A 27043-nucleotide genomic window follows, 5' to 3' on the forward strand; every position below is an offset into this window, starting at 1 on the left:
ATAATATATTCTTAAAATTACGTTGGTCTTGATGGTGGAAAACTCGGTGTAAAAGGGCTTAACATATTACCAAAGCATTGTCGCATTGTGTGGCGGCTACGGGCATTCTAAAAACTTTGGTTACATTTTCCCTTTTTATATAGCCGGGAAATCTATCTCAGTGTTAACGTGCATTATACAACTCAAACTTTCCATACAAACATACAAACAAAGCGTGGGCGCCATGTTTGTTCAAAATTAACTTGTACCCAGGCTAGTTACTTCTATACCTACACATCATCCAACACTCTCCAATCAATAGACCACATTCGTATTCTCGGTGTTAGACTGGAACTAGCTTGCAAGTGAGGCTAATGCGGGGAGTCTTTCCAAATGTAAATGAAATTTATATCTTTTTAGTGATATTCCCTCGCATGAACCTCCATTGCAAGCTAGATCCAATCCAATACCGAGAATACGAATATGGTCTATTGATTGAGAATTCAGTGACTTTGTTCCCAGGGCCTTTCGTCGTTCAGAGAAAGGTGGTTGGTGGAGATAGTGTTAAGTTTACAACGAATAAATTTCAAAAATTGTATTAAAATTTAAAACGAAAAAAATCCAAAATAAATTTATCACCAAATTCTCAATGCCAGAATTAGACGAAATGTATCGCTGTCAGCTATCAGTCATTTCAAATCTGGCACAGAAAACCTTATTCCCAAACGATAAACCTTAGTTTCAGGTTGAAAAAGATTCTTTGATCCAAATTCCACAGGATATTCTTTGTAAATTGCGTTTTTGTTGCCATAAAACGTCTTGAGCTTACTGTCTTCACGAAAGCTATGCGTTGGTGACGAGTGGAAAATAATTCATTGAAAAAAAAAGGTTGTCTTCGTGGAAAATGTTTGTCTTCCATGGCTCTCCCTTAATGGGTAATGTAGTGTCGTTGATAAATTTGGGTAATAAAAGCTCGGCCTGTCAAAACAATTGAGCGCAAGAAGGATCTATATTTTTTTCTAATTTTCAAATTAAATTTGACACAAAGACGACTTTGACACCCAAAGTTGTGTGCACATGTATGAAGCTTTACTTTTTTTTATTATCAGCGCGGTTTGAAACAAAAAAAATAATAATAATAATATAAAACAGAAAATCAGTCAGCTGCCTATAATTAAAAGAATAATTTGCGGCGCCCTCACACGATCTTGTAATAAATAAGTACGGTTTCCAAAATTAAGCCATTTTAATTTCCATTATTGGTAAGGGACGACGTGCACATTTGTGACGAGAAGCTGTCTTCTGTATATCATAAAATCAAATGACATTGTGTTTTGGACAAAGTCAAACGGTAAGGAGTCACACATCAGTGAAGATTTCCTTGATAAATTCTTCAGATATTTTTTGAATTAATTTAAATGGGGAAACTATCGCGTTTTGTCCCAGAATATCAATTGCCATTATTTTTTCCAAGAGGTCATTACTAGCTATTCTGTTCTTCCTTTGAATATCAAGATTCGCTCTCGGAAGGGGGTACTCGGCTTTCAAGAGAGCTTTTGAATTTTTGCGTTTTAATTTGTTTGAATATTTTTTCGATAAATAGGAACTCTACTTAGAGCACAAAGACGTTAACTAAACAGTTCCTATCAGGGCGTCAAAAGCCTTGAGGAAAGGGAAGATATCGTGTCCGAAGTCTCATTGGCGTTTAATACGGCTTATTATCCAGACTGGAGTATCCGATTCAGTGATATGGTGAATTGAGAAAAGCGAGATACTGTGGCGTACATGAACGAGCGTGCATAAAACATGAGGTAAGTACAGCAGGATATTTCACCTGTAACATACTTCTTCTCAAAAGATATCTTGAAATATCGCTCATGAAACGGGTCTGACAAATCCTGTATTTTGACAAGTTCAATCATGTTTATTTTCTGAAGATAGAAAAGACGAAGTCGTGTTGACAAAACCGTCCGAAAGTCAATTGCAAATTTTTGTAATTACGCTTTGACCGCGCTTCAGGAGTGTTTTCTTTAGTTTACTATTTTACTGTCTTATTCTAGTGGAATTTTGGCGGTAAACAAGCGTTCTTTAATGACTTCACAAAACGCTATGTCATTGCGAACGAAAAAATTCAAAGCATCGATTATTTGGCTCAAAGATGCATTGCTTACGATTCGAAAAAATAAACATCATAAACATTTAAATAAAAGAGAACCAGGAGAAAAAGAGATAATTGAAGACAAAGAACACATTTATTGGTGTAGTTTTATTATGTTCCATTTATAGGCGAAAAAAAAGTCCAATTTAATCTTTCAGTCATATAGAACTATTCTTTGTGATACGATCAAGACTCGTTTGGAGACGTAGCTTTTACATGCATAATTTATTGGCGAACAAAATAGGTCTGTGTTAGGAATAGGAAATATTTCAAGCAAAGCAGCTGCTCTTTACTTGTGGTATTGGGAAGATAAACGCTAATCTTTGTTTGAACAGTTATTTTTCATGAGATGCAAATATCGATAAATTTAAAATGTACTTTTTCCCATTTCAAAATGAATCCCATGTCTGGTATGAATTCAGGGCAAAATAAAGGAATCGAACGTTTTGTGGTGAATAACTCGTGTAGCGCATAGTCGGTTGATAGATATGGAAGTGATAATTGCACGTTAAGTCTTTATAGGTTGAATTTAAGATATTTTTTAGGTCCAGTAAGGCTTTATGATAAGTGTGGCTCAAAGTAGAGTGTATTATGATATATTTATTAAAAAAGCTCTGAGGAATGAAGCTCACAAACCAATTAAAACCGGTCGATAAGAATTCGTTGTTAGATGTTAATGTACTTGTCAGGATCGTGTATATAACTTATTATCACCTTTGCACGTTCTTTACAACGTCACAGACAGCCAATCAGGTCTTTATCAGTCTTCGTTCCAAAAAGCTAATCGTAGGGCAATTGTATTCGGCATTTCAAACTGCAAAGTGCAAATATATATCAGCTGAAAAATCAAACTTAATTGTTCGCTCAGGGTTTGTTTAATCCGCCGTGTTCATTGGGTATTGTCGTACCCTCCCAGTTTGATCGAAAAACCTATTCTCGTCGCTAACACCTATTCAGTTCCTTTCATGTTGGTTCTTAGAATTTTAGAGTGCATCATTTTTTACATCATTTCCACGCTGGTACCGAGTTCATGATTTTCTTGTTTCTTTTTGTCCGTTTGTTTTACGAGGTTTTAAGAGCAAGGAGAACGTGATACAAATGTCCCGTTTGAATAGAAGAAATACATCGATGTGTGTGCTGCAATAAAAGAAGTATTAGTAGATTAATGGGTTTGTTTGAAAAAAAAATCACTGAATCAGAACAGAGAGAGAGAGAGAGAAAGAGAGAGTAGTGTGGTGAGGCAATCAGGTCTAGAGGTATAGTGAGATTATGATGGTTAATGTACATTGCAAATCTATTCCTTGTGTGGGCTTTGTGGGAAAATGTAATAGCACAAATACCATGGTCATATATAATGTTATACTTGAACATGAAAAGTTGAAAAAAAGTCGATCTTATCAAAATAGATGGTTAGATATGATAGACTAAATGCAATTAACGTTTAACGAAACAAAAACAGCAAAAAAAAAAGAACTTCACGTTTTTGCTTTTCTTATGAAGAAATCTTAAGTAAAACAAATGAAAACTGAGGGTGCAAAGCCTGCTTTGATATTCATATCTTTTTCCTGCAAGTTAATTGAATTTAATTTCTAAATAGTTTCATTATTCTTGCTCAGCATGCCTCGATTCAATCCATCAAAATTTTCAATATGTTGTCTCTTCCAGTTTTATTTTGTTCATTCATTATTCACTTTTATTTATTTTGATAGGAAAATTCGGATAAATAGAAAGATAAAAAAATTGATACCACGTTGGTCTTGGGAAATTTACAAGAAAGTATAAACTATATTTAAGTTAGAAAGCTCATCGGAAGAAATAATTCCTCACTGGTATTTTTTTCCTCATGAAACTAATTTAAATTCTGCCGAGACGTTGTTAGTGTAATGGAGTTATTGTACTGTTGTTTGCCATCAGTCGACGCGACTTGTGGCCGAAGGTGGTTATTTGATGCAAATTTCAAACTACAAGCAGCACGCTGGGCCGAAACTGGGTATATGCTAATTACGTTGTTGAATTTTTTCGTCTAATATCGAAAAAAAGAACTATCGCAACTGTCGCTTTTGCTTGGGATTTCTTCCAAAGCTAAGTCTCAGATCCACTTTAGAGAATTCATACTAATTGCTATCTGCCATTAACACTGAATTTGATATTTCTGAAGCTATTCGCATCAAAACATTCTCCCTCAAAGTTGCTGGATATCACTCAGAAATTAAAGCATTTAAATGCGTCAGGCATAGCGGCGGTATTATTTGCGGGGACGCGACCGGAGTATCGTTATAATATCCTCACTTTGAAATTAAGATACAGAGATTCAGAGACCAGCAGTTCCGCTTTCACGTCATTTTCCGACGACAAGCAATTAGACTTCGTTGGTTCTTCGCGTGCACCCATTTGTTCCATGCCGTGAAAAAGCGTGTGGCGTGGCTGACTTCCAGATTAAATTCTATCTAACCAAGCTTCAGCAACTGCAAATGTGCGAAGGATGACCAGTTCATGCGACAAAAGAAGTACCATCGTCTCGTTTAAACGTTAGTTCCTCGACACTTCCTCGAGGGAAGCGATCCACTTGTGGGCCTGCGTCGTGTTACGTTTGAGAACTGGTAACCCACCTCGACTGGTGGATTTGCAAAATGAACGTGGGTGTCACATCGTCGAAAGACAATTGAAAGGAGTTCGACATAAGAACATGACGGAAACATGCATTCGAGAAACACACCTGTAAGTACTGTCTACTTGTAGATGTTCCACGTGAATCATCTAGACAGAAATCGGCAGCAAAATTGATTTTGAAGTTTGGGCTTTAGCTTTATTCCGTAGACTAAGTTATTGGACATTTCCACAACTAGCTTGCCAAGTTTATGCTTATACTTAATGGAATGTTTTTGACATGAGATTTTTCATATTCTGGACGGCTGTTTGGTAGTGGAAAGACAAAATACTAACGATGCAAATATGTGGATATCATTCGTTTCGACTCGGCTTGCCTAGGGTCAGTAACACATGAATACCGACGATTCTCAACAATTCTCAACAATGCGCTGCCAATGCGGGATAAAGTACTTGAGCTAAGGATGTTCTTAAATATGAAGATAAATCGCATATGCACCCTCATGGCAATAATTAACTTTTCGAAAGTTGATAGCATGGTTAAAGAACTACTCTGATATTTAGCATGATGCATTGTGCTTCAATTGACATCACCAGTGGGGTGTCGGCGGTACAAGGGTGTTAGATGTTATCTGTCTGACGATCAATTATTCTTCGTGAAATGAAAGTACATTAATTATTATTTTTTATCCACATCAAAATTACAGCTAAAAAATGCATAAGAAAAGAACTCACTGTATGGTATTGATTAAGTATTTGTGGGTAAAAGTAAATGCTAAAATAGCTACAATATTACGCTATTCATTAATTGCACAAATTAATTGATAATCACATTGTGAAATAATTTTGATTCATCATGTACTTCATATTCACTTTCATTACTACTAAATTGCTGCTTCTAATGTGTTTTGTAACAAACAGTAAGGCTCGATTGTTCAATAGATCCTTGGCCATATCTATCTGTCCTTGATTGCCAACTTATCGCCTGATCGGCCTTTTGAGTTGAAAATGGCGATATTTCATTTTAAACAGTTATTTAAGATGCTCCTTGGACAAATGAAATCACATGCTGTTACTGCATGTCTTCATGCAACCCTGATGCAATGTCAGTTAAAGCTCAAATTGAAGAGAAGCAGAACTTTTTCTCGCCTATCTTTCTTTCATCCGGATCTTAAACGACAAATTAAGTTACATGATACCAGAATATTAAGTCAGATACCATTGTTTTCGATCAAAAGGTTGCTTGCTGGTTGCTAATTTACAAATTTATCATGACAACTCAGAAGTGCAGAGTCGCTTGCTGACCAAACCTAGCGTTGTTGTTTTTTGCTTCACGTTACCAAGATTTACGTCACAAAATTTGACAGAAAACCACTACAAGGGATCGTGGTGAAAGCCAAATTACCAATTTACACTAGAATGCAGTTAGTCCTGCGACTTCTTTTGCGAACTCTCTAGAGCAGCTTTCACTTCCAACAGCATACTCAGCTCGATTCATTGATACAAGATAATGAATACCGTAGCAGATTACTATGTTCTTTTAATGCCCTATTTTACAGCGAAATGCGAAGTCCTAACTCAAGCTTCAAGCAGTACGATTGTGTAAGCCTGAAAGTGTGATTGTGTTTTTGTTACCTCGTGGACAATTAAAAAACGACATCCATTAAATAGACGCGGTCTTCTGTTTGGATGTTTTTTCATCAGATGTTAAAAAAAATTGCAATGCAAACTGGATTTTTAAGACGCCTTCTAGCAGCTGATTCTTTTATCAGTGATACCATTTAGTAAGGCCATGTAATTGCTTATTCCTTAATAAGCTGTCTTGCAGTTGCCACCAGTCCTGTGGTTTTTTACAGACAACCTAATTATTTAGTATCGTACATACACCTGTAAAAACGGATACAACAGTTCTTGATCGCATTTCGCTAAAAAAATGCCGTTAAAAGTGCTGACGGGCAGAGGAGTGTGTGTTAGTTTACCCGGTAAGGTTTAGCCTGCTAGAAATGAGGGCCGCCCTTTTGCATTTCCTTGCATCCAGTTGAAAGCTTGGTAGATTTTTATTTGACATGCCACGGTTGTTCGATACCCGCAGATTGGTTTTGTTGTGAATATTTAACCCAGGGAATTCAAGAACTATTTTTACTACTTTTCTCATTCAATCTTTGTGTTCCATAGAAACAGCACTGGACGTCAACCGGAGTCTTGCCGTTCGATGTGTATAAACGCATCAGTTTCAGGAGCATATTGTAGGATTTAAAGTTCATGTCTTGGAACAAGGAAAAGACATGAACATTTCCCAAAGGACAACGTTGTGCGCTTTCGTTATTCTGGCTGTGAACTACGCTTTTTCTGAAAGCAAATGTAATAGTCAAGAAAAGGAATCACTAGATCTTATTGGAGTGTTCGATTTCGACGACACGTCTTCTGTAGAGAGTTTCACGAACGCCATATCGCGACATAACTCTTTGAGTCAAGAAGAATGTGTTCCCATCTTAACGTACAGGACACCGCTTCTTATAAAAAGTGACACGAGTGTTTCTGAGTTGATAGACCTAGCTGAGGAAGCATTGCAGGGTGGTTCTTGTTTTATGGTATACGCAGCTGAGGATGATAATGGAAGGATTGTTCTCGACCTTGCAATAGGTCATGGATTGAAAATACTAACAGCTATACAAGAGGTTAGTATAACACATTTTTAAAATACCAATACCAAAGTGTTAACGGCAGATGAAAGAAAATGCTGAGAAATATGTATAATTAGAGCGCTTAAATCCTGTAAATGCCGTTAAGATAGTCAGACTTTCCGGACGGTAATCCCTTCATCAGTGTTTGTTTCCCCCTAGTCTCGAAAGGTATACACTCGAGCACACTGGAAGAAAACTTCATTGTATTGGGACAAATCTAAATCAGCCTTAATGCGTTCGAAATAAGGGAAACCGAGGACGGTTTGGTGTAATTTTAAGTGGTGACACCACCATTCGCAGACAAAGGATATGCCTAACAGAACCTGCATGATTCCGCAACGAACAGCGACACCGGTAATTACATCATGGTGCAACAAATGTGAGAACATTTTATGTCCGTTCGCGCTGAAGCGATCAATACTTTCTCAATAACGATCCTTCATACTCGAAAACGAAAGTCCATGATTTGGGCAGGGTAAACAGCCATTTAAAAGATGGATACTGAAGTGCAGAATGTGCATGGATACTTTACTTACGAAGTCCCAACTTAACAGAATAAGCATTTCCGCCTGAAATTGCATGTCTGAATGCAAATTACTTCAGTGGAGAAGATTGAGTGAATTTATAACTGCTTTATTCTCTTCTTGAAAAGTTATACCCAGAACGATACAAAAAGCGACCGAAATCCATAGGATTGCCGTGCTTGTTATACGTTGTTTTGTGTATAGTAGTGTCGACATCTTTAACTAAATTATCAACCTTAGATGACTGCGATTGAAGACGTTCAAATTGGTTGCAGAATCGACACACTAAACAACGATATGCTCAAGTTACATTATAGTGCAAGAAGAATTTCGATCCCTTGCCTGGTATTGTAAAATGTGCAGTATTACCGAATGATAGGCTTTGACTGGTGCTTCCGTCAAGCAAATTGCACTGCAGGAACATGCTGCCTTTGTTGCAAAAAGGTCGAACAGCGTTGGACAAAACTGAATCAAAATTTTTGGGAACGTTGTATTTGCTATTAATATTGACAGCGTTTCCAATGTTAGCACTCCACTCTTAAATTTCTATATACATTTTCGTGTGCATTGCGGACCAATACTCCAGTGAACGTTTGTAGATATAAACATGCTGTCTGATTAAAGTACCTTAGCGACGCTAATACTGAAGGAAAAATTGGTCAACCTCCCACTAGCTGGGATTCCTGGCCGTAAATTTGTAAAATTGGTAGATATATATTTTGTGTTGAATTATTTCTTAGCTTGTCTCCTCGGTCACGCTAATCTGTGTTTAATACCTGACTCGTCAACTACCTGTAAAGGCACTGATTTTAAGGGGCTGGTGGCCACTGTCCTGGGTTCTCATTGGCACAGAATACAAATTAAATAATAAGCAACTGAGTAAAAGCTACTTGGAAAAATAGAGCAGCGCCCTAGCTATTAGGTGCCCCTGCCTCCACATATAACGTTGTTCGGTTTCCTTTAATCTGTACCACCAATGTATTTTTCCCTTTACAGTTTTCTTTGGATTACGCGAATGAAGAGATAAATTACAAATACGACCCCGTTCGTGTTGCCACAGTGAACAGAACAACTAGCACACAGACACAGCTAAGTGCTTTGTTGGCGCTCTTCCACAATTTGAACTGGAAGAAATTCATCGTCGTTACGGATGGTGTGCACGAATCAAATCGTCTTGTAAATTTACTCCAAGAAAGCCTTGGCCCATGGAATCTTGAAATGATAGACTGGTTGCTGTATACTCCGGACGTTTCGTTTGATGAAATGTCTTCCAGCTTCGATCGTTTAGGTAAAGATGCACATGCCATTCTCCTTATAACAAACAATCTCAAAATGGCTAATGATATCTTCAACGCCAGGGAAACTATTTCTCCATCTTCGTGGATTTTTGTGTCCGATTTGGACGTGACGACATTTACTAACACCTCGTTTCCAGATGTGATTTACACTTTGACACCAACATTGATTCAGGAAATTACGGTTAGTGGTTATGTGGACGATGCCGTTCGATCAATAAGTCTTGCTCTTGCGAGAAGAAGTAACCCCGAATTTGGTACGTGTCCTAAAATGGACGAAATGCGTAGGTGAGTCTTCTAAATCAGTGTACACGCTCTACTTAACGTCGTTTATTTAACAAAATGCAGCTCAGGGGTAACCTTGCGACCGCTATATCTAACAGGGTGTTATGTGTTTTATAGAATTGGTGTCATTGTTCAGTTGATATATAAAACCGAGAGACCGAGTTTTACCACATTTCCACGCACCGCAGAGAAGAGTAGAAAATACTACACGCAGCAGAGTACTTTTGAGGAACTTCCAGGTGTTGGAAATGTCTCGAATCTATCTATACATTCCCAACTCAAGGAGAAAACACAAAACTCAGATCGTAAAACTCTTTGCTGATTAAGATCAGATTTTCAAACACCGTCACGGTTATAAAACCTTAGTTATTTATGAATGAGTTTGAGAAAGTGACATCGAAAGCAATAATAATTATACGTATCCGACAGAAGAACGGCAGATTACCCTGGCATTAAGGTAGTTGTGTTCCAAGTCCTTAATTAATTAAGCTAAAAGTAGTAACTTGTTTCTAAAAATGATAACTCTTAAGACAAGGAGAACATGGAGTCAACTCCATGAAATGTTTTTCTGTCTCGTCGTAGATCAATGTTGATCACGTGTTTCAAATGTTTTGGTTGAGGAATTCACAGATAGAACACAAAGCCCCCCAGCCTGTTACATAGTTTGTCACTTAATGAAGGGCGCCCGTTAAATAACGTGTCATTCTCCTTTCTTTAACCAGACTGTTGTCCGAGGTAAATTTCCATGGATCATCGGGACCAGTAAAGTTTGACAACCATGGAGACCGAGTGCCCCTTGGTTATGTTGTTTGTCAGATGGTGTTCGTTGGCGAACGCCGTATTGGTGGTATACAATCTGAGATTTTCCAATTGGGCTACTGGTCTAACAACAAGCTTTTCATCACGGATCCAGGTAACTTGCCTCGACTTAAAATTCTGCTAAACGAGTATCCGCCGAATGTGATGTCAAAACCAAAAATAAATGGCGAACCGTGCCAATCAAATTCGAAGCCGTGCATTAAAACGATAGAAACTCCGGACGGCAAGAAGAGCATTGAGCGTTGCTGTTATGGTTTTGTCATCGATGTGTTGCAGAGTGTGATGAACGAGTATCCTTTCATACCTGAGTTGCTCTTCAGCTTAGATGGCCAGTATGGAGTGTACGATGACACAAACGACACTTGGAATGGGGTGGTGTCGGAACTCCTTAGTGGCAGAGGAGACGCAAGTTTTGATTTGTACATAAGTTCTCGAAGGGCCACCGTTCTTGATTTCACTGAACCGTACATGCCTTCTGGGATTCGCCTGTTGGTAAAGGAAAGCGAACGTGAGGACAACCAGATTTACTGGTTGTCTTATCTACGACCCTTTACTCCTCCAGTCTGGCTCACGCTGCTAGGGAGCCTAGGGGTAATGATATTCTTTCTTTGGGGAATTGAGAAGATCAGTCCCGTCCGAGGATCGAACAAGCTGTTCCATCGTAATTCTTCGTTTGGACTTGACAACGCTGTATGTTATGCCCTCGCTCTTGCTTTTGGCCGCCCTGCAGACGAATCAAAACCCACAACGAACGGCGCTCGGCTCTCCTCGGTTGCTTTTGGAATGGCAATGCTCGTGTTCGTGTCGTTTTATTCAGCCAATTTGGCAGCGTTTCTTATCGTGGATGATAAGACCACTCCAGTCGAGGACATTTACGATCTCAAGGTATGACAATTAGATCTGTTTATATTTGACATTACCACCCGAAAGAGTCTAAATGTTCTACGTTTTTAGCAGCTTCGGAAGGAAATGTCTTGGCGGAAACTTCCCATACCTTCTTGTACAAATAAAAATCATCAAAACTAATCGATAAAATCAAGTCAAGTACATTGTATTTAAAAAGTGTGAACTTAACCAGATAACGTCTCTCGTTTTACATTCCACCAGATTGAGCGACCTCCAGATGGCTTCAATTATGGAACTATTGAGGGATCTTACATGGCCGACTATTTCAAAAACAGCGAAAATGCGTATTTTCGTCACGTTTGGTACCACATGAAACATAACAACGTCAAGAGCCTCTCAGAAGGAGTGCAAGCAGTCAGGACAGGGTAGGCCAAGCTCATTGTGTCTTTTGATGAAGAATAATGATATTCAATTTATTTAACTTTCAACAAAAAAGTATTTTCTCTGTAATAGTGTAGGGGAAAAAGAAAGGAACAGTAACCATGCAACAAGCCATTCTTGTCATCAGTAACCTGATTTTTTTGTCCGCCTTTAAGGAAACGTTTTATATCTTTCTTTAATTAGTTGAATTAATGTTTGATGGTTTGAACATGTTTTGTTTTTCACTGAAGGCTCCAAGTTAAAAAAAGAACTTCTCTTAGTTCAAGTTATGGTTTTGTAGGTAGAATAAAGGCGTGCAATTAGTTCTCGTCCTTCCTCCGAGGGTGTTTCTCCGGGCCCCTCTGGTTTCCTGACACCATTAACACCATCAATTCTGATTCGATCGCAATGCACGAATGCGTAATGAGTTCATAGGAGCGCTTCTTGGCCAAATAAATCACATTTACAATTTTAGCATCAGAATACTTCTGTTTTTTCCACTAATTCAATTATGTAAAGTGAGGCAATGTCGGTACAGTTTCTTGTTAATTAGAGAGTTCGTTAGGTCTTGTCAGAGGATCTTGCCTACCACGGTAAGTGGATCAGTCGCTAAGCGATTGGTTTAAAAACGTACTGCCACCTGCCACCTAATCATAAGCCTGCGAAAACAGACGGAGTTCCGGCTTCTCGGAAATCCGTGCGTGTTCGCAGACTACAGTATCATCCAATCCGAAAAAAACCAAAACTAATCTTGACTCGCACGCACAGTTTTTCCACGCATTTGCGTCAAATGCATGTATTTGCTTTGAGTATTGATTGGTTTCATGGATTGTCAGTCTAATTTGTGATTGGCCAGAGTGGTTATTTTACTTTTGGGTTTACGACAGACACTGTATGTAAACATGCACTGCATGAGTCTTTGCTTGATTTCTTCAACAGGAAGCTCGATGTTTTTGTCGCTGATCACGTCGGTTTAGAATACGAGTCAATGACTGATCCTTACTGTCAGCTCAAAGTTGTTGGCGAACCTTTCGCAATGTCCGGGGCATCAATTGCAGTCAGGAAAGGCCATCCTCTGTTTATACCACTTTCAGAGGCTCTTCAAAATATAAAAGCCAAAGGGCTTACAGACTATATTCAGAAGTTTTGGGTTTCAAAGTATTCCTGCAAGAGAGAAACTCCTCCGGCTCAATTGAAGGTGGAAGATCTCAGTGGACTTTTTCTACAGTTAACAATTGCAATGATTGCTTGTATACTGGGCACAATGTGCCATAGAACATTCCTTTCGCTGTACCACAGAGAACGGTGGAAATCCGATGAAAACGAGCACATCGAGGAAGAAGACCCAAGATGCAGATTTGCGCAAACAGAAACGCTGGTGTGAGACAGAAGTCTTGACGAGCTGCTTAAAATAATGTCTTCGTGACCTGAGAATGGAGTGGATTGAACAGGTTTCCATAGAGCACTCAAAGGAGAAACTGAACCCACTTAGTTGTGGGTTTTCAGCCAGTTTATAGTTGATAACAACAGTATGTGTTGTCAAGAGGTATATTAGCAGCTCGATATAATAGTAACGGACAGTAATATCGACAGCGTGCAAAGTCAGAGCTTATATCGGTGGTCTTGTTTCGCTCACTCGGTCGCTTTGTCCCCGCAGCCCAGTGGATGTGTTGGTTAAGCGTGTTCGTAAGGCCAGAGTCCTGGATTTTCAAGCTCCGTTTGAAAACCCTGCGCATTATTCTTTTCATACTGAAAAATGTCAGATGCATGTCAAAGTAGTGGGTAAATCTGAAGCCGTCCTGAACACGGAATAGAAAAGTCCAGTACCCCTTTTAACTCTCTACCAGAACACGAGTTATACCATTGATTTTCAATTAGTATTAATACAATGAAAGACAAATTACAAGTTTTTGTCACGCAACGCAATCACGAACTGTTCCCCTTTTGTGATTTCTGTTTTAAGGGGTTAAAGGTTTATTTTCCCTCAGTTAAGCCTTGATTGCACGTACCTATGAACAAAGTAATTCCATGAGTTAGGTTCTTCGTTTTTAGTTACCTTAAAACTCTTTGGAGGTCATATTAGATGATGTACTGCGGAAAAAGTGCAATTTCAAGTGTATAGCTAAAAATTAATGGTGAAATCTCTGTGGAAATTAGGGAGTAATTTGCTATTCATTGTATTTTCACAGTAATCGTATTATTATGTGTATTATCATAAACATCATATTAAAGAGAAAAAGATGTAGCCGTATATGTCATCGGAGGGGGGGGGGGGGGCGTCATAAAAGCTTAACGATAACGAGTCATCTGTCACTGCATTGATCAACACGACATGCTCAATATCTTACAGGTCTAACCTTGTTGTCTAAAATTGCGTTTGTTTAGCCTGTTCCCACTGGTCAACACGCCATGCTTGATGTTTTACATGTCTAGCCTTGCTGGCTAAAATTTCCTTTGTTTAGCCTGTTTTATTTGACTCTGAGAGTTCTTCCGAGAACGAAAAACAAAAGAGACCTTGTTTTAAGTCAAATAAAACAATATAGTGTAACCCGAAAGGCTAATTTTCATCTTAAACTGGACAGATGGATTGGAAAATTGTATCTTCTTTACACCTCTGTATGGGTTTTCCGAAAGGAAAGGCAAAATGGCAGAGAAGGGAGAATTCTCGTTTCATGTGCTAGTGCCGTCTCAGTTTGTAATAGCTGGTGTAAGAATTGGCTGATGGTATTTAAAAAGATTAAATTACTTATTAAAAAATATCGGTCGGTATGTTGGCTGGCAATGGAGATGTTGCGAACTTTTGCGGGGCCTTATTAGCCTCAGTCCCGTTTTGGGACATGGCGGATAGCCTTTTTACTAGTATTACTAGAAATAATGATTGTATAAATAGAAAAAAATACATACAATTCTATTGTAAATTGCCTTACATACATTGCAGTATTCATGACACTGTATGCAAAAAAAGGAAAGATTAATTAACTGCTAGTTAGTTGTGGGAAATGATAACAATGTTAGATAAAGCTTATGTCATCAAACTTAAGAAAAGTTTGTTATAATGAGAAATAACCGTAAATGAATACATAAAATAATATATGTGCTTTGGTTTATTTCTTTGTGAGAAAAGAATTAACACGGTTCTATAGCGTCTGTCCAGGTTTTTTCTAACTCAGGCAGCTTCGGAAAGGAAGTAAAGAGAGCACAAAAAAAGAAAAAATCGTCGAGAAAAACTAACAACAACAACAACAACAACAACAACAACAAAACAACGACAACAACAAGGTCCGTATAGTGAAAAACTGTGACCGAGGTCTTGAAAATGCTGCCCGAGCCCGCAGGCTGATGACAGCATTTTCAAGTCCGAGGTCAGTTTTTCAATGTACGGACCGAGCATAGCTGGCAAATAACCTATTTATTTTTTCCTCTCTCTCTCAAGTCACTTATATCATTATGTGAAGTTTATATGAAATAATTCATATATGAACTGCGGTTGTAGATGAAAGTGAAGAATGATCATCGCAGTTAATTTTCCAATTTAAGCAATTGGAAAGAAGAAGCCTGAAAAAATCAGGGCTTCAACGGGATTCGAACCCGTGACCTCCGCATCATTTCACTCCTCACGGGAAGATATGAACTCAACTAATTGACCTCTCTCCCAATGTGTGGCTTCATAGCTCAGTTGGTAGAGCATCGCACCGGTATCGCGGAGGTCACGGTGTCAATGTGATTAGCTTCGACAGACTAATTAGGGACACTAGTAAAATAGTAACACTAATTTGCATACGGTACTTATAAAATTTGAATATTTACAGGAAAATGATAAAAGCATAATGAGTTTGACAGATCCTATGTTAGCTTATGCACATGATAAAATTGTAAAAATTAAAATATTTCCATTGGCTACAAAGATTACAGCAATTGCTGTTGTTAGCCATCAAAAACATTCAAAAAAGAACTTTGTCAGGCTTCCTTCCTCATTCCTCTATTTACTACAATTGAACGGCGCTGTTTTTTGGAATTAAGACAGTAACTTACCAATAAGATTGTTATCTCGTTTCACACTTTAAGCCGCACAAAATTTGAATGCAAACCGCAGGTAAAATGATAATGTAGTGTGATATACACTCGGTAAAGTGGATCAATTTTGGAGCTATCAGTTCACAGATGATAGTCTCGCATAACTGACCGGAGCGTTCGAGTTCCTCGTTGTTGGATGCTACTAAAGAACTGCATGTCGTAAGGAAATGGTAAGTGCTGAATTTCAAAATGTTTGTGCCTAAATATTTAAGTTGCAGATATATATTTGCCATGTTCTCATCGACTAAAACAGCGAAATATGTCGCTATTTTCAATGCCAGAAAGGCATTAGATGATGACCCTGTTGATTATTTTGACTCGTAGTTTATCGTGTTCACCATGACATCACATTACGGTCATTTTAACGTCGGGACTCTTCTCCCGAATATATTTTTCTCAAACTCATCAATAATCCATCAAGTTAAAACAAAGAAAATCACAACCGTGAAGGAGGTTTGTACACCCGGTCTTAAAGGAGCTCACTCACGGTAATTTGAGTTATTTTGGCCGTATACAAAATTACCTTTAAATGGTAGGAAACCTGAAAATAACAGTTTAATAACATAGAAAAACACCAGAGATAATGATAAACCATAAAAGAACAAGGATGGCTAAGGATGGAGAAGATTGACACGGATTACAAACGACGAATTTGAAAAATCGAGGCTAAACTTTTCAATATGCGCAAATCGTGACTGAGCTCCTTTAACAGATTTTAACGATTTTTCTTCTCCGTGTACTCCTTGGTTTTTGTTTCGTTTGAGAAGATAAATCAAACACTCGAGACAGTGTTTCATCGGCCATCCAAACACCTCGAATTTCGTCAAAAATACTCCGCCGCGCGTCGTGTTTTCAACTGTCTTCTTGGTGTTTGGATATCCCGATGAAAGACTGTCTCGAGTGTTTGATGTAATACACCAAATACCGTATTTGACCACATTTGCAAACACCGAAAAGAGAGTTGAAAATACGACGCGAAGCGGAGTAGTTTTGACGAACTTCGAGGTGGTTTGGAAATGTGATCAAACACTGTCTTGAGTGTTTGATATATCTCCTCAATCGAAACTAAAACTAAGGAGAAAATGAAGAAAAAAATCGTTAAAATCTATGCTAATTAAGATCAGATATCCAAACACCGTCTCGGTCATGATTTCCCTTGTTTAGACTTGATGAATTATTAATGAGTTTGGCAAATATTACATCTTCTCTTTTGTTCATATCAAAGTCCCGGCGATGCAGTGTAGAATATCACAAGACGGAATGAATTAACCCAAACCACATCGACAAACCATTACGCCTTCATTCTAGTTAATGCATTTAACTTATTACATCAACAGTTCAAACGCAATATTAAAATACTATTGTAATATTACAGAATGTTCTATGAGCCATTGAGGCAGGAAAGAACTTCTTGAATTCAACCGACGCCTTGTGTGGCTTTCTATGGTTTCGGTCGCGTTTAAGACTGAATCAACGATGTCCTTACCATATTTCGGTTTTGAAAGAGCTGCTTGGTAGTTACATAACAGTTATTTTCTGCCAGGTTTAGAAAGAAAATATTTTGGCATGATTACTGGGAAGTGATGGATAACCAAAATAGATCAACATGAAAAATGTTTTAACATTTTTCATGTTGATCTATCGCTCAATAACATTAACACCATCCAGTTAATGTACTCGGTTTATAAAATAGTTATTAGATAGTACGCGCGATTTCATTGGCCGGTAGGTGTATTTAGATGAGAGCATGCAAACACGTTTGTGACGGTTGTTGGAGAAATATTTTAAACAATTATCGGATGAGGTTTTTGTGATATCCAGAATAATCAAGGTCGAAGTGGGGGTTATAAGGCGAAGCCGAAGCCTGAGGCTGATGTCTGAGGCTGATAACCCTTACCGAGCCCTTGATTACTCTGGATATCACAAAAACCGAATCTAATAATTGTTTTATTATACATTGAACGAAAAAAAAAAATGGTCAAAACAGTGAGTGGAGGTGATAATTTTTTTTCTAAACGTTTAAAATTATACAAATCGGCGGCACATAATTCGATTGACAAACAAGTCTAAGCATTAGACAATACGTGAAAAATTGAATAAAAACTGTTTGAATAAGTCTAACCGAAGAAAACATTCCAATTGTAAAAAGCGAAATTTTTGGAAATTTGCGAGTGAGTTGCCTGAAAGTGTAAATCTCGCATAACGTGCTCTTCCTGTGAGAGAGTTAAAAGGGGAGACAAATTGTTATTTCCAGTTGGAAACCAGTAATGAGAACCAGCATTTAGCTTTGCTTGAGCTGCGAGCAGTCGTGTAGCACGTCGATCAAAATGAACAATAGGCAAATTTCCGAGATGTCTTTTGCCTCTGTGCCAAAACGCGTCTTCGTGGGAAATCATTCATGTGAAAATGATTTCCGCCCACAAGTTCATTTTCATGCAAACTCAGCTCATTTTCATATGAAAGTTTTGCACGAGGCTTCGTTTTGACACAGAGACACAAGATAGCTCGAAAATGGTCTCTTGAACGCGTAATCGTGGTTGTCTGGTATACAATATATGTTTACTTAATAATTTGCATAATTTGTATAGATGTACCAAATTTGAATGTGTCTGAAAAAAAGCAATAACTTTGGCGGCCGTGAACCCTCCCATAATACGATTGATTGCAAAGTTAAAAAAAGGAAAAAAATCACTTGTTTTAATTTCCTTTGAAAGTGTTGCACTGTGTGCGTGGGGCTTTTCAGATTTATTTGTGTTCGTAAGTTAAAATTGTTTGTTTACTCTATTTTCAGCATAAAAAGGGCCGTGATATATTTTTTCCTGAACTTAATTGAATATGAATGTTCCATATAACGCGGCCAGGTGAAAGTCTCGCTCTAATGTTTCTTGACTTCCTTCGCACAGAGCTAAGACAATATAATAAATGGGTTTTCGTTGCTAAAGTCCATTTTAAATCCTTTCAGTGTGCCGTCTGTAATGAGTATCATGCACAATTTGGTTTCACACCCTGGTCTTTGGCAGAGAGAAACCTTAGCAGCTGCAAACATTTACCTTTTAGGTCGTTGTAAAGTTCTAGTTTAAAAGCGCCCATTGTAGCCAGCTGTTCTTTCAGAGACTAAAGAAACCATAATTATTCCAAAATCTAAAGAGTCTATCACAGACTTTTTAATAAGGATCGTTATCTTTTCCTTTTTTCGTTCTGTCTTGCTGCATTGCTTTTTATATTATCTTTTTGCATGAAAAGAAAAAAAAAAGTAAACGAAACTTTGATTTTGATCGAACGCCGCTATTTTTCAAATTAAAACAGTAATGTCACTTACTAAATTTGTTTGTTCGTTTCACATTTTTAGTCTGACAAAATTTGAATACAAACCGCAGGTAAAATGATAATGTAATTTGATATACTTTTTAACGTGGATCAGTATTTAAGCTATCACTTCACAGATGATAGTTTCGCTTAGTTGACCTGTAAATGCAACGAGCGATCGAGTTTACTAAACCAGTTGGTTGTTGGTTCCGCTAAAGAACTGCATGCAGTAAAGAAATGGTAAGTGCTGAATCTCTATAAGTTTATACCGAAATAGTTCATCAGCAAAAATATATATGCAGTTGCTATATTGTTATTAACTACAACTGTCAAAGAACTACCAAAAATGCCGCGAGAAAGGCGTTAGATGACGACCTTGCTAATTATTTTGACTCGTAGTTTGTCGTAATCGCCATAATATCACATAACGGCCATCTTAAGGTTGGGACTTATCTGCCGAACATGTTTATCTTCTATTTTGTTTTGGAGGATAAGTTGAAAGTACAATTGTTTCATTTCAAAATCCCGGCGATGCAGTGTAGAATATGAATGTATCCAAACCACATCGACGAACTGTGACTGATGCCTTCGTTCTAACTTATTACCGACATTAACATTTCAAACGGTATATTGTCATATTATTGTAATATCTAACAATTATTCTTGGAAATGAAGTTCACGGCTCAGTGAATTTCCTCTCACTATTCACCTCAATTTCAAAAAATAGATATACACACGCGAAGTGATCTAAAAAACAGAGAAAAAAGAAACCATTAAAAGCCGATTTAATTGATCTCAATTCTTGCTTAAAAAAAAGGTGCAGGCGGCAAGTAGCATGCGCGAAACTCTCTACAACATCTTCAAATCCTCATCACAATCTAGCAAAAATGTACTTTTAACACCGTCCAAATCAACAATCTAAATCAAAATTCTGCTTACAAAACAATTTTAATGTTTAATCACAGTTTTCATTTGCACTTGAAATGAAAATTGGAAGAGCAGTTGGCGAAGGATCAACCTGAAATTATACGGTGTGAGCAGGACTGTGGTGAAAACCAGATATTCACTGCGTACTTGCACGTGCATGTGCTTCGTTGAATAGCACTTGATGCTTCTGCCAATGAGACCTGAGGTATTTATTTCTGTTAATGCCGGATAACGAGCTACCTGGCGATCGGGTTTGTTTTTAGTCTTTTTTTATCCTTGAAAACTTTCATGCCAAATTTCGTAGCCTTCTTCGTATTTTCTGGTACAGCATCTTCTTGTATTCTGAGGATTTTCGATTCAGAAACACTGTCGAAAGGCGAGTCTACGCCTTCCACTTCATGTTTGTTTGAATCGCCCATTATTCACCCGGCAGGGAGTGAATAATTCTCATTAGCCAGAGATAGCAAACCAATCAGATTGCTTGAAACACCAAGATCACTGAGTGTGTATACACTAACATAGAATATTCCATAAGTTTTTGAGGAGCAAAGAACATCTTGAATTTAACCCACAGTCATTTCAACGTTTACCACGCTTGCATATCAAGTTGTCATTGTGGCTTTCTAATTAGTTTCGCCCGCGTCCAATACTGTATAAACGGTGGTCTTACCATATAAAGGTATAAAGGTGAAAAAAAGAGCAGGTTGGTTTGTTACGTAACCTTTATATTGTGCCAGGTTTAAAAAGATAGATAAGATAGATAAGGCTATGCAGACATGTAAAAAGTCCTCTATTACTTAATTGTGAGTGAAAGCACTAGTTGCGAGCTAACTCGTGTTACAATATAAAGCTTTAACCAAGCCTAAAAGTAGGCTCCCATAAAATAACAATCATTTGCTCGAAAAAATAATCTTTAATTCAAGAAAGTAGCCAATAAGCACTCCACCAAACCAAATGAATTTGAACAAATAAAAAGAGAAAACTATATCAACACGTACAATATGCAAATCACCACGTACGAGTGTCAAATGGCAAATCTTGTTTGCATTTGAAGCATAAAATACGAGAGACGAAAGACGGTCGAATGAAAGAAATGTTAAAGATAATTCGTTTAAGGGTGATTAACATTTAAGATAAAGGCAAGAAATCAGTGCATTTAGAAGCAGAAAAATGTCCGAAAATTATTTGATTATAATTGGTCACTTTCGAGATATTCAAATTCAGCTTGATAGTGAAGCCTAGAGGACATAAACAAAAAAATTAATAAAAATTTCATTCAATTCCCTTTAATAAAGTGTGTTATCGTTTTGTCTCACGATGTAGTGACTTGAGTTGTAGATCGCGACGTTTCGACTGCTTACTGCTAGTCTTCTTCAGACGATAAGGTCGACTGATTGCACGGTATTATTTATATCACAAAGGTCGGCTGTGATTGGTGCATTTTGATCTTCCTATTGTTACATTGTTCCGGCGAGTAGCTGTTCCCTCAGTGGTCCGCTGTTGTACCGTTCTGGGGTCAAGGAAGTTATTCACATAAGACTTCACCCTAATAACATCAACAGGGATAGTGGAATTGAAATTCCTGAAGCGAGGATGCCCACGATCAAAAAACACAACAACAGGAGAACGGTACAACAGCGGACCACTGAGGGAACAGCTACTCGCCGGAACGATGCAACAATAGGAGGATCAAAATGCACCAATCACAGCCGACCTTTGTGATATAAATGATACTGTGCAATCAGTCGACCTTATCGCCTGAAGAAGACTAGCAGTAAGCAGTCGAAACGTCGCGATCTACATCTCAAGTCACTACATCGTGAGACAAAACGATAATAGACTTTATTATTGCATCTACCACGATGAATAACAACAACGTTTTCCTCTATTCCCTTTATTTGTGTCCTCTAAGACTCACTGTCAAGCTGAATTTTAATATATCGAAAACCGTCTATTGCAATTTACAACAACTTCTACAGAGCAACTCAAGTGTTATTGTTTAGAGGTTAGAGAAATGGAAACAATGAAATCTAGAAAATATAAATGTCTCACCGCATGATTTCAAATCAGGAATACTTTACAAGTCCTTTTAATCAAAGAAATCTGACCGCAGCAACTTTCAAAAGGTTTTAAAAAGGTAAACGGATAAAGAAATAACTTTCGCGCGTACTAGGAAATTATATTTTAATCAAAAGTAGCATGATGTGTTTTTGCATGATAATTTGGATACAAATATTTAAAAAGCGATGTTCACCTTCCCTTTCAGGTTTCACGAGAAAAAAAATATACGAATATTGAGATAGTGTTGGCACCCCTTCCTTTGCAGGTTACAAGAAAAGTGCGAGCAAAAAGCAGAGAAATAAAATGAAGAAGCTTCTGCAGAAAAGTCTTTGGAGAGCATTCCTACTATACATTTATGCAGTTCTTGGCGGATGCATGTTCTACCTTCTTGAAAGGAAGCCTGAGAAAAATAGAGAGGTTTATTTCAGGCTTTCTCGAGAGCTTCAAGAAAATTTTACAGCGCAATTTAACATTTCAATAAACGAAAGCGATTTTAAACGTTTTATGCAGAAGGCTTTTGAAGTTGTTAGAGTTGGAAGCAAAGCGGACTGGAGCATTCTTAGTGGTCTTAGCTTTTCTATGACAACGCTAGCGACAGTCGGTGAGTTACATACATGTAATTTAAGACAAGGTTATGCTATGCTATCATATCTGACTCCTTGTATTGGTTTCCAGTACCCCATTTACTGCGCCTGTCAATCACACGCGAACTCTGCTCAATCAGCGGTTTCGTGTTTCGCTACCTCCAACCATCTCTAAGGGCCTTCAGAAGCGGATTCAAAAGGTCACATCTGTCGTTTGTGATTGGTAGATTTCGTTTCATTTCGCTTGGTTGGTTGGCTGGTCGTCGTGGTGATTGTGATTGACGCAGCTAAAACGTAATGGTTAGTTAGGTTTTGAACTTCAGAGTTCGCGTGTTGTTGAAAGGCGCAGCCTGGTAATGATATCGTTTCTCTTGTTGTTGTATCCCTATGCAGGTTATGGTCATATCACTCCGGAAACTCCACTCGGCCAAATTTGCACAGTGCTATATTGCTTTGTTGGTCTTCCCATATCCATGTTGACTCTGAAAACACTCGGAAAAGTCGTTTCTAAATTGGTTAACAAGTTCGTTTACATGGTGGAAAAAAGGGTACTTGACAGGAGAAGACCTCGAAGGGTTAAAATAAAAAGCTTTTTCCTAATCTTTGCGTTGATGGTTTTGACTTTATGTGCTTTTGGACTGACACAGAGTTACCTGGAGGGCTGGACTTTTAGAGAAGGTGTTTACTCATGGTTTGTCACACTGTCCACCATTGGGTATGGTGACTACGTTCCCAACTGGAGCTTTCTGTTACGATGTGAGGAATCTCTACATTCCAAGATAACTCTTGGGTTGGTGATTTCTGCGTCAGCTCTACCTGGCATGACAGCACTCTCTGTGGTCTCCGGGGTCCTTAACTCAGTTGTGGAAGCCCTTGAAGAATTCAAAATTAATTCTCAGGTTCGCCGGCAATGTTCCAGACGCGTAAAAGACCAATTGGAGACTGTACTGGTCAATATCGTTTGCACAAGTTCGACAATTCATAACACAAGATCCCGATCAGCTTCTTTCTGAACAATGAGATGAAAAGAGGGTTGTACTCATAAGTTGTAGTCAATTAGTTATAAACAACAACTTGTTAAGACTTATTCAGAATAATACCTCAATTAAGAAACAAAACTAACTCCATCAGCCGCAGTGCAAATCTTGGATTCTTGGTCTCGCATTTTGATAGATGTATTTCCAATTCACACCCATCATATGCATGCCAACCTCCTTCAAAATATCAATGTTTATTTAAATTTGAGAGTGCAGCGATTTTCCAATCTCACGAGTAGCCATTTGATGCCAATAATATTAATGTACACTGTAACGAAGGACAAATTAACAAATCATCCAATTTGTTGTAGTTCGTGTAACACATAGAGAATAATACATGGGCGATCGCAGATAACGAATTTCTCTTCGAGTGTCAACTCGATACAAAGTTGAACACGAGAATAGAGATTCCATGTCTACTAATAACCATGTATTATTTTGTTCATGATATAAACATAACAATAACGACTGCGTTTTTGATGATTTTCCGAAGATTTCCGAAGATTCTTCAAAACTTGTTCAAATGCCACACGATCGTTTCCGAACATTTTCCCAACATTTTTCGAAGATACCCGAAGATTCCTGAAGATTTTCAAAGATAATCGAAGATTCGATTTCCGAAGACTTCTCAGGAAGATTCCAAGATGTTTCGATCATAGACCAACCAATTTAAGTACAACTAAAGGGTCACGCATGACATCAAAGAAGTCATCAACATCTTTACTAGTTAGGATATGGAAAACACGCCAGTTTAGTCTTGGATATAGTTTCTTATGAATTTTACGAGTGGCTTATTTCCAGTAAAACACTTGTATAAGTAATAAATTCTCTAGCCGCCAATGAAATGCAGTAATCCTGTCTCAAAATTACATTTAATTTAGAAAAGTTATTTTGTTCTTCTCAAGCCGGAGAGAATTTTAAAAGACTACAGATCGACTGACAATCACGTCAAGTAATATAAAAGTGTGATAATTTGAGCTACTCACAGATATTGTCAGATCAATAGTCTTGCATGAATGACCTCGTAAATGTCAAAACTGATCGAGCCTACTTAAGTCACTTTCGACCAGTTGGCTCGCTGTTGTTGACTCAGCCCAAGACCTTGTAATGAGATAGTAAGTGCTGAATTTCAGTGACTCGTAATTACTACCTAGATGATTATTTCCATACGCGAGGCTAGAGATCTTACATTTACGTGGAGCTAGCCTTCTACATCTTTGTCTATGTACGTACGTTACATAACATAAGTTTTTCTGGGCAGGTTGAGTTCGTTTTGAACGGGTTTTCAACGTTTTTCGTGAAACTGCACGAGACACAAAAGGAAAATTAAATTAAAAAAAGACTACGGCAAAAAATCAGGGATTATCAATTTTTTTTCCTGGGGAAGTTACGAATATTTTATCTAAGGGAATACACTTTTTAATTGACTCCCAAAGTTAACTGCACGTCAAGGACAAACCAGATTTTCATCAAAACTAAAGGTCCCGACGCACATATTTGCTTAATTAGAAAAGAAGTCGACTTAAAACATCTGGATGACCATGAATATATACGACTTATCGAAGGATATACTTTTGTAAATGGATTGCTATATTCAAAAACACTTACCATGCATTTTATTTCAGTGCACGGTGAAATCAAAGAGGATATATAAATTTGTTTCAACTCTGAGTACCAAGTCTTGAGCCGATCATCACACATTAGATTTTGGGTTACGCCTCGCATGGGATACTTTTCCCGTTCGCGCAATCCTTCTTGGTCTTTTCATTTCTACTATTGATTTACTGGCAACAGATCCATCACAGAGCTCCCATACGCGTACACAGATGACAATGCTGCTCCTTGCCATTCTACTGATGACTTCCAACAATCTATCAACACCTACAGTCTTTTTGGCCTCACCGCCCAACACGGCGGATCTAAAAACTCCTCTTCCAGTCTTCAAAATCTCCATTGGTGAAACCCACCTCGAGCAGGTTGACCACTTCCCATACCTCGGAAACATTCTGTCATCTAACTGCACCGCCGAGAAAGACGTTGACCACCGAATCGGAGCTGCACACACTGCATTTGGCAAACTTTATAAAAGAGTCTTCAAGAACAAAGACCTCAGCCGAACCACCAAACTCATGGTCTTCAAAGTGGTTGTCATTTCCACTCCGCTCTACGGCTGCGAGGCCTGGAGACACTGCTCCAGAAGGACATTAAGAAGCTCTAGCAATTCCACCAACGAAAGCTCCGCTCCATCCTCAACATCAAACGGAACGACTACATCACAAACTCCTCCTTCCTGGAGCAAGCCAACGCTGTTAGTATTGAGTCCATGATGGTGAAACATCGCCTCTGCTGGTCTGGTCACGTCGCCAGGATGAGCGATGCTTTCCTCCCCTACAAAGATCAGCTCAAAGCTACTTTCCGGCTGGCGACAGTCCATTTCCACCGGGACTGCCATGTTTGCAGCGGAATGGAGGCGGAAAGCCGATGAGAAACGTGCAGTACAAAAACGCGGCCTTGCAGCCCCTCGCCCACCGCCCGCCCGTCCGCCCGTGCCCTCACTGTCCTCGCAAATTCTACGCAAGGATTGGCCTGCTAAGCCAACTCCGAGGCCATCAAAGAAGAGGAGACCGTACTGTTAGAAGAAATTGATGCTCGGACACAAGCCAACGCCGCGACGAGTGGTGATCCGAAGATTTCCGACCACTTTCCGAAGATTTTCAGATTCTCCAAAAATTGTCCGAAGGCCACACGAATGTTTCCCAAAACTTTCCGAAGATTTTCGAAGATTTCCGAAGATAACCGAAGATTGCCGAAGACTTGCAAGGAAGAACCGAAGATGTTTCGCTAATACAACAACAAATTTAATTACAGTTTAAGGGTCAAACATGATATCAGTGAAGTAATCCATATCTTTACTAGTGAGGTATCGAAAATACGCCAACCGAGTCCCGGATGTGGTTTCGTATGAATTTTAAGCGGCCTTCACACGGCAAACTTAAGTTGGCAAACTCGTGTTGGCAATCTCAAGTTGGTGTGTGTGAACGGCACAAAAACAGTCGGCAAACACGTTTACAAACATTTGGCGGCAAATAGAACTTGCCTCTATTTTCGCCAACTTTTTCACCAACTTTTCCGTGTTGGTTAACTCGTATCTGACGTGTGAACGATTGGCAAACATGTGTTGGTAACTGGCAACCAATCAAAACTCGCGCTCCATTCACGTGATTCATTTGCGTGATACTTTACAAAACGGTGGACGCAAGTCAAGATGAACGCGAGGCCACTTTTAAATTTATCGAAGAGGTTACAATAGACCATTTTACAGTTGTCTGCTCAATGACCTGGCCTTTGTATGGCAGCGAGGCTAGAGTTGACCTTGTTTTGATACAGACCTCACTGCTTTTGTTGCGTAAAACAAGTTGTTCTGATGTTAACTAGGT

At 38.5% G+C, this 27043-nt stretch overlaps 2 protein-coding genes across 3 annotated transcripts; both read left to right on the forward strand.

Moving 5' to 3' along the window:
* The first annotated feature begins 1235 nt into the window (after positions 1-1235).
* Positions 1236-13862, forward strand: LOC110042092 (glutamate receptor ionotropic, NMDA 1-like). 2 transcript variants are annotated; one of them, XM_089284582.1, is made up of 6 exons: positions 1236-1790; positions 6920-7422; positions 8949-9535; positions 10255-11236; positions 11459-11622; positions 12557-13862. In XM_089284582.1, exons 2-6 carry the CDS (start codon positions 7030-7032, stop codon positions 12999-13001), a joined length of 2571 nt encoding a protein of 856 aa, XP_089140708.1. In that variant the 5' UTR covers positions 1236-1790; positions 6920-7029; the 3' UTR covers positions 13002-13862. The 2 variants fall into 2 exon arrangements, with proteins under 2 accessions (XP_089140708.1, XP_020603090.2); XM_020747431.2 differs by lacking the exon at positions 1236-1790 and having other exon boundaries at positions 6528-7422.
* Positions 13863-15458: 1596 nt separating this feature from the next.
* On the forward strand, positions 15459-24961 carry LOC149114925 (potassium channel subfamily K member 15-like). The gene is made up of 3 exons (XM_089284583.1): positions 15459-15861; positions 22251-22586; positions 22963-24961. The coding sequence occupies exons 2-3, from the start codon at positions 22289-22291 to the stop codon at positions 23580-23582; spliced, it is 918 nt and encodes a 305-aa protein (XP_089140709.1). The 5' UTR covers positions 15459-15861; positions 22251-22288; the 3' UTR covers positions 23583-24961.
* The last annotated feature ends 2082 nt before the right edge of the window (positions 24962-27043 follow it).

This window comes from Orbicella faveolata, unplaced genomic scaffold (assembly GCF_042242905.1).
Source record: "Orbicella faveolata isolate gen_17 unplaced genomic scaffold, um_ofav_v1 contig_13, whole genome shotgun sequence".
Lineage (NCBI taxonomy): Eukaryota > Metazoa > Cnidaria > Anthozoa > Scleractinia > Merulinidae > Orbicella > Orbicella faveolata.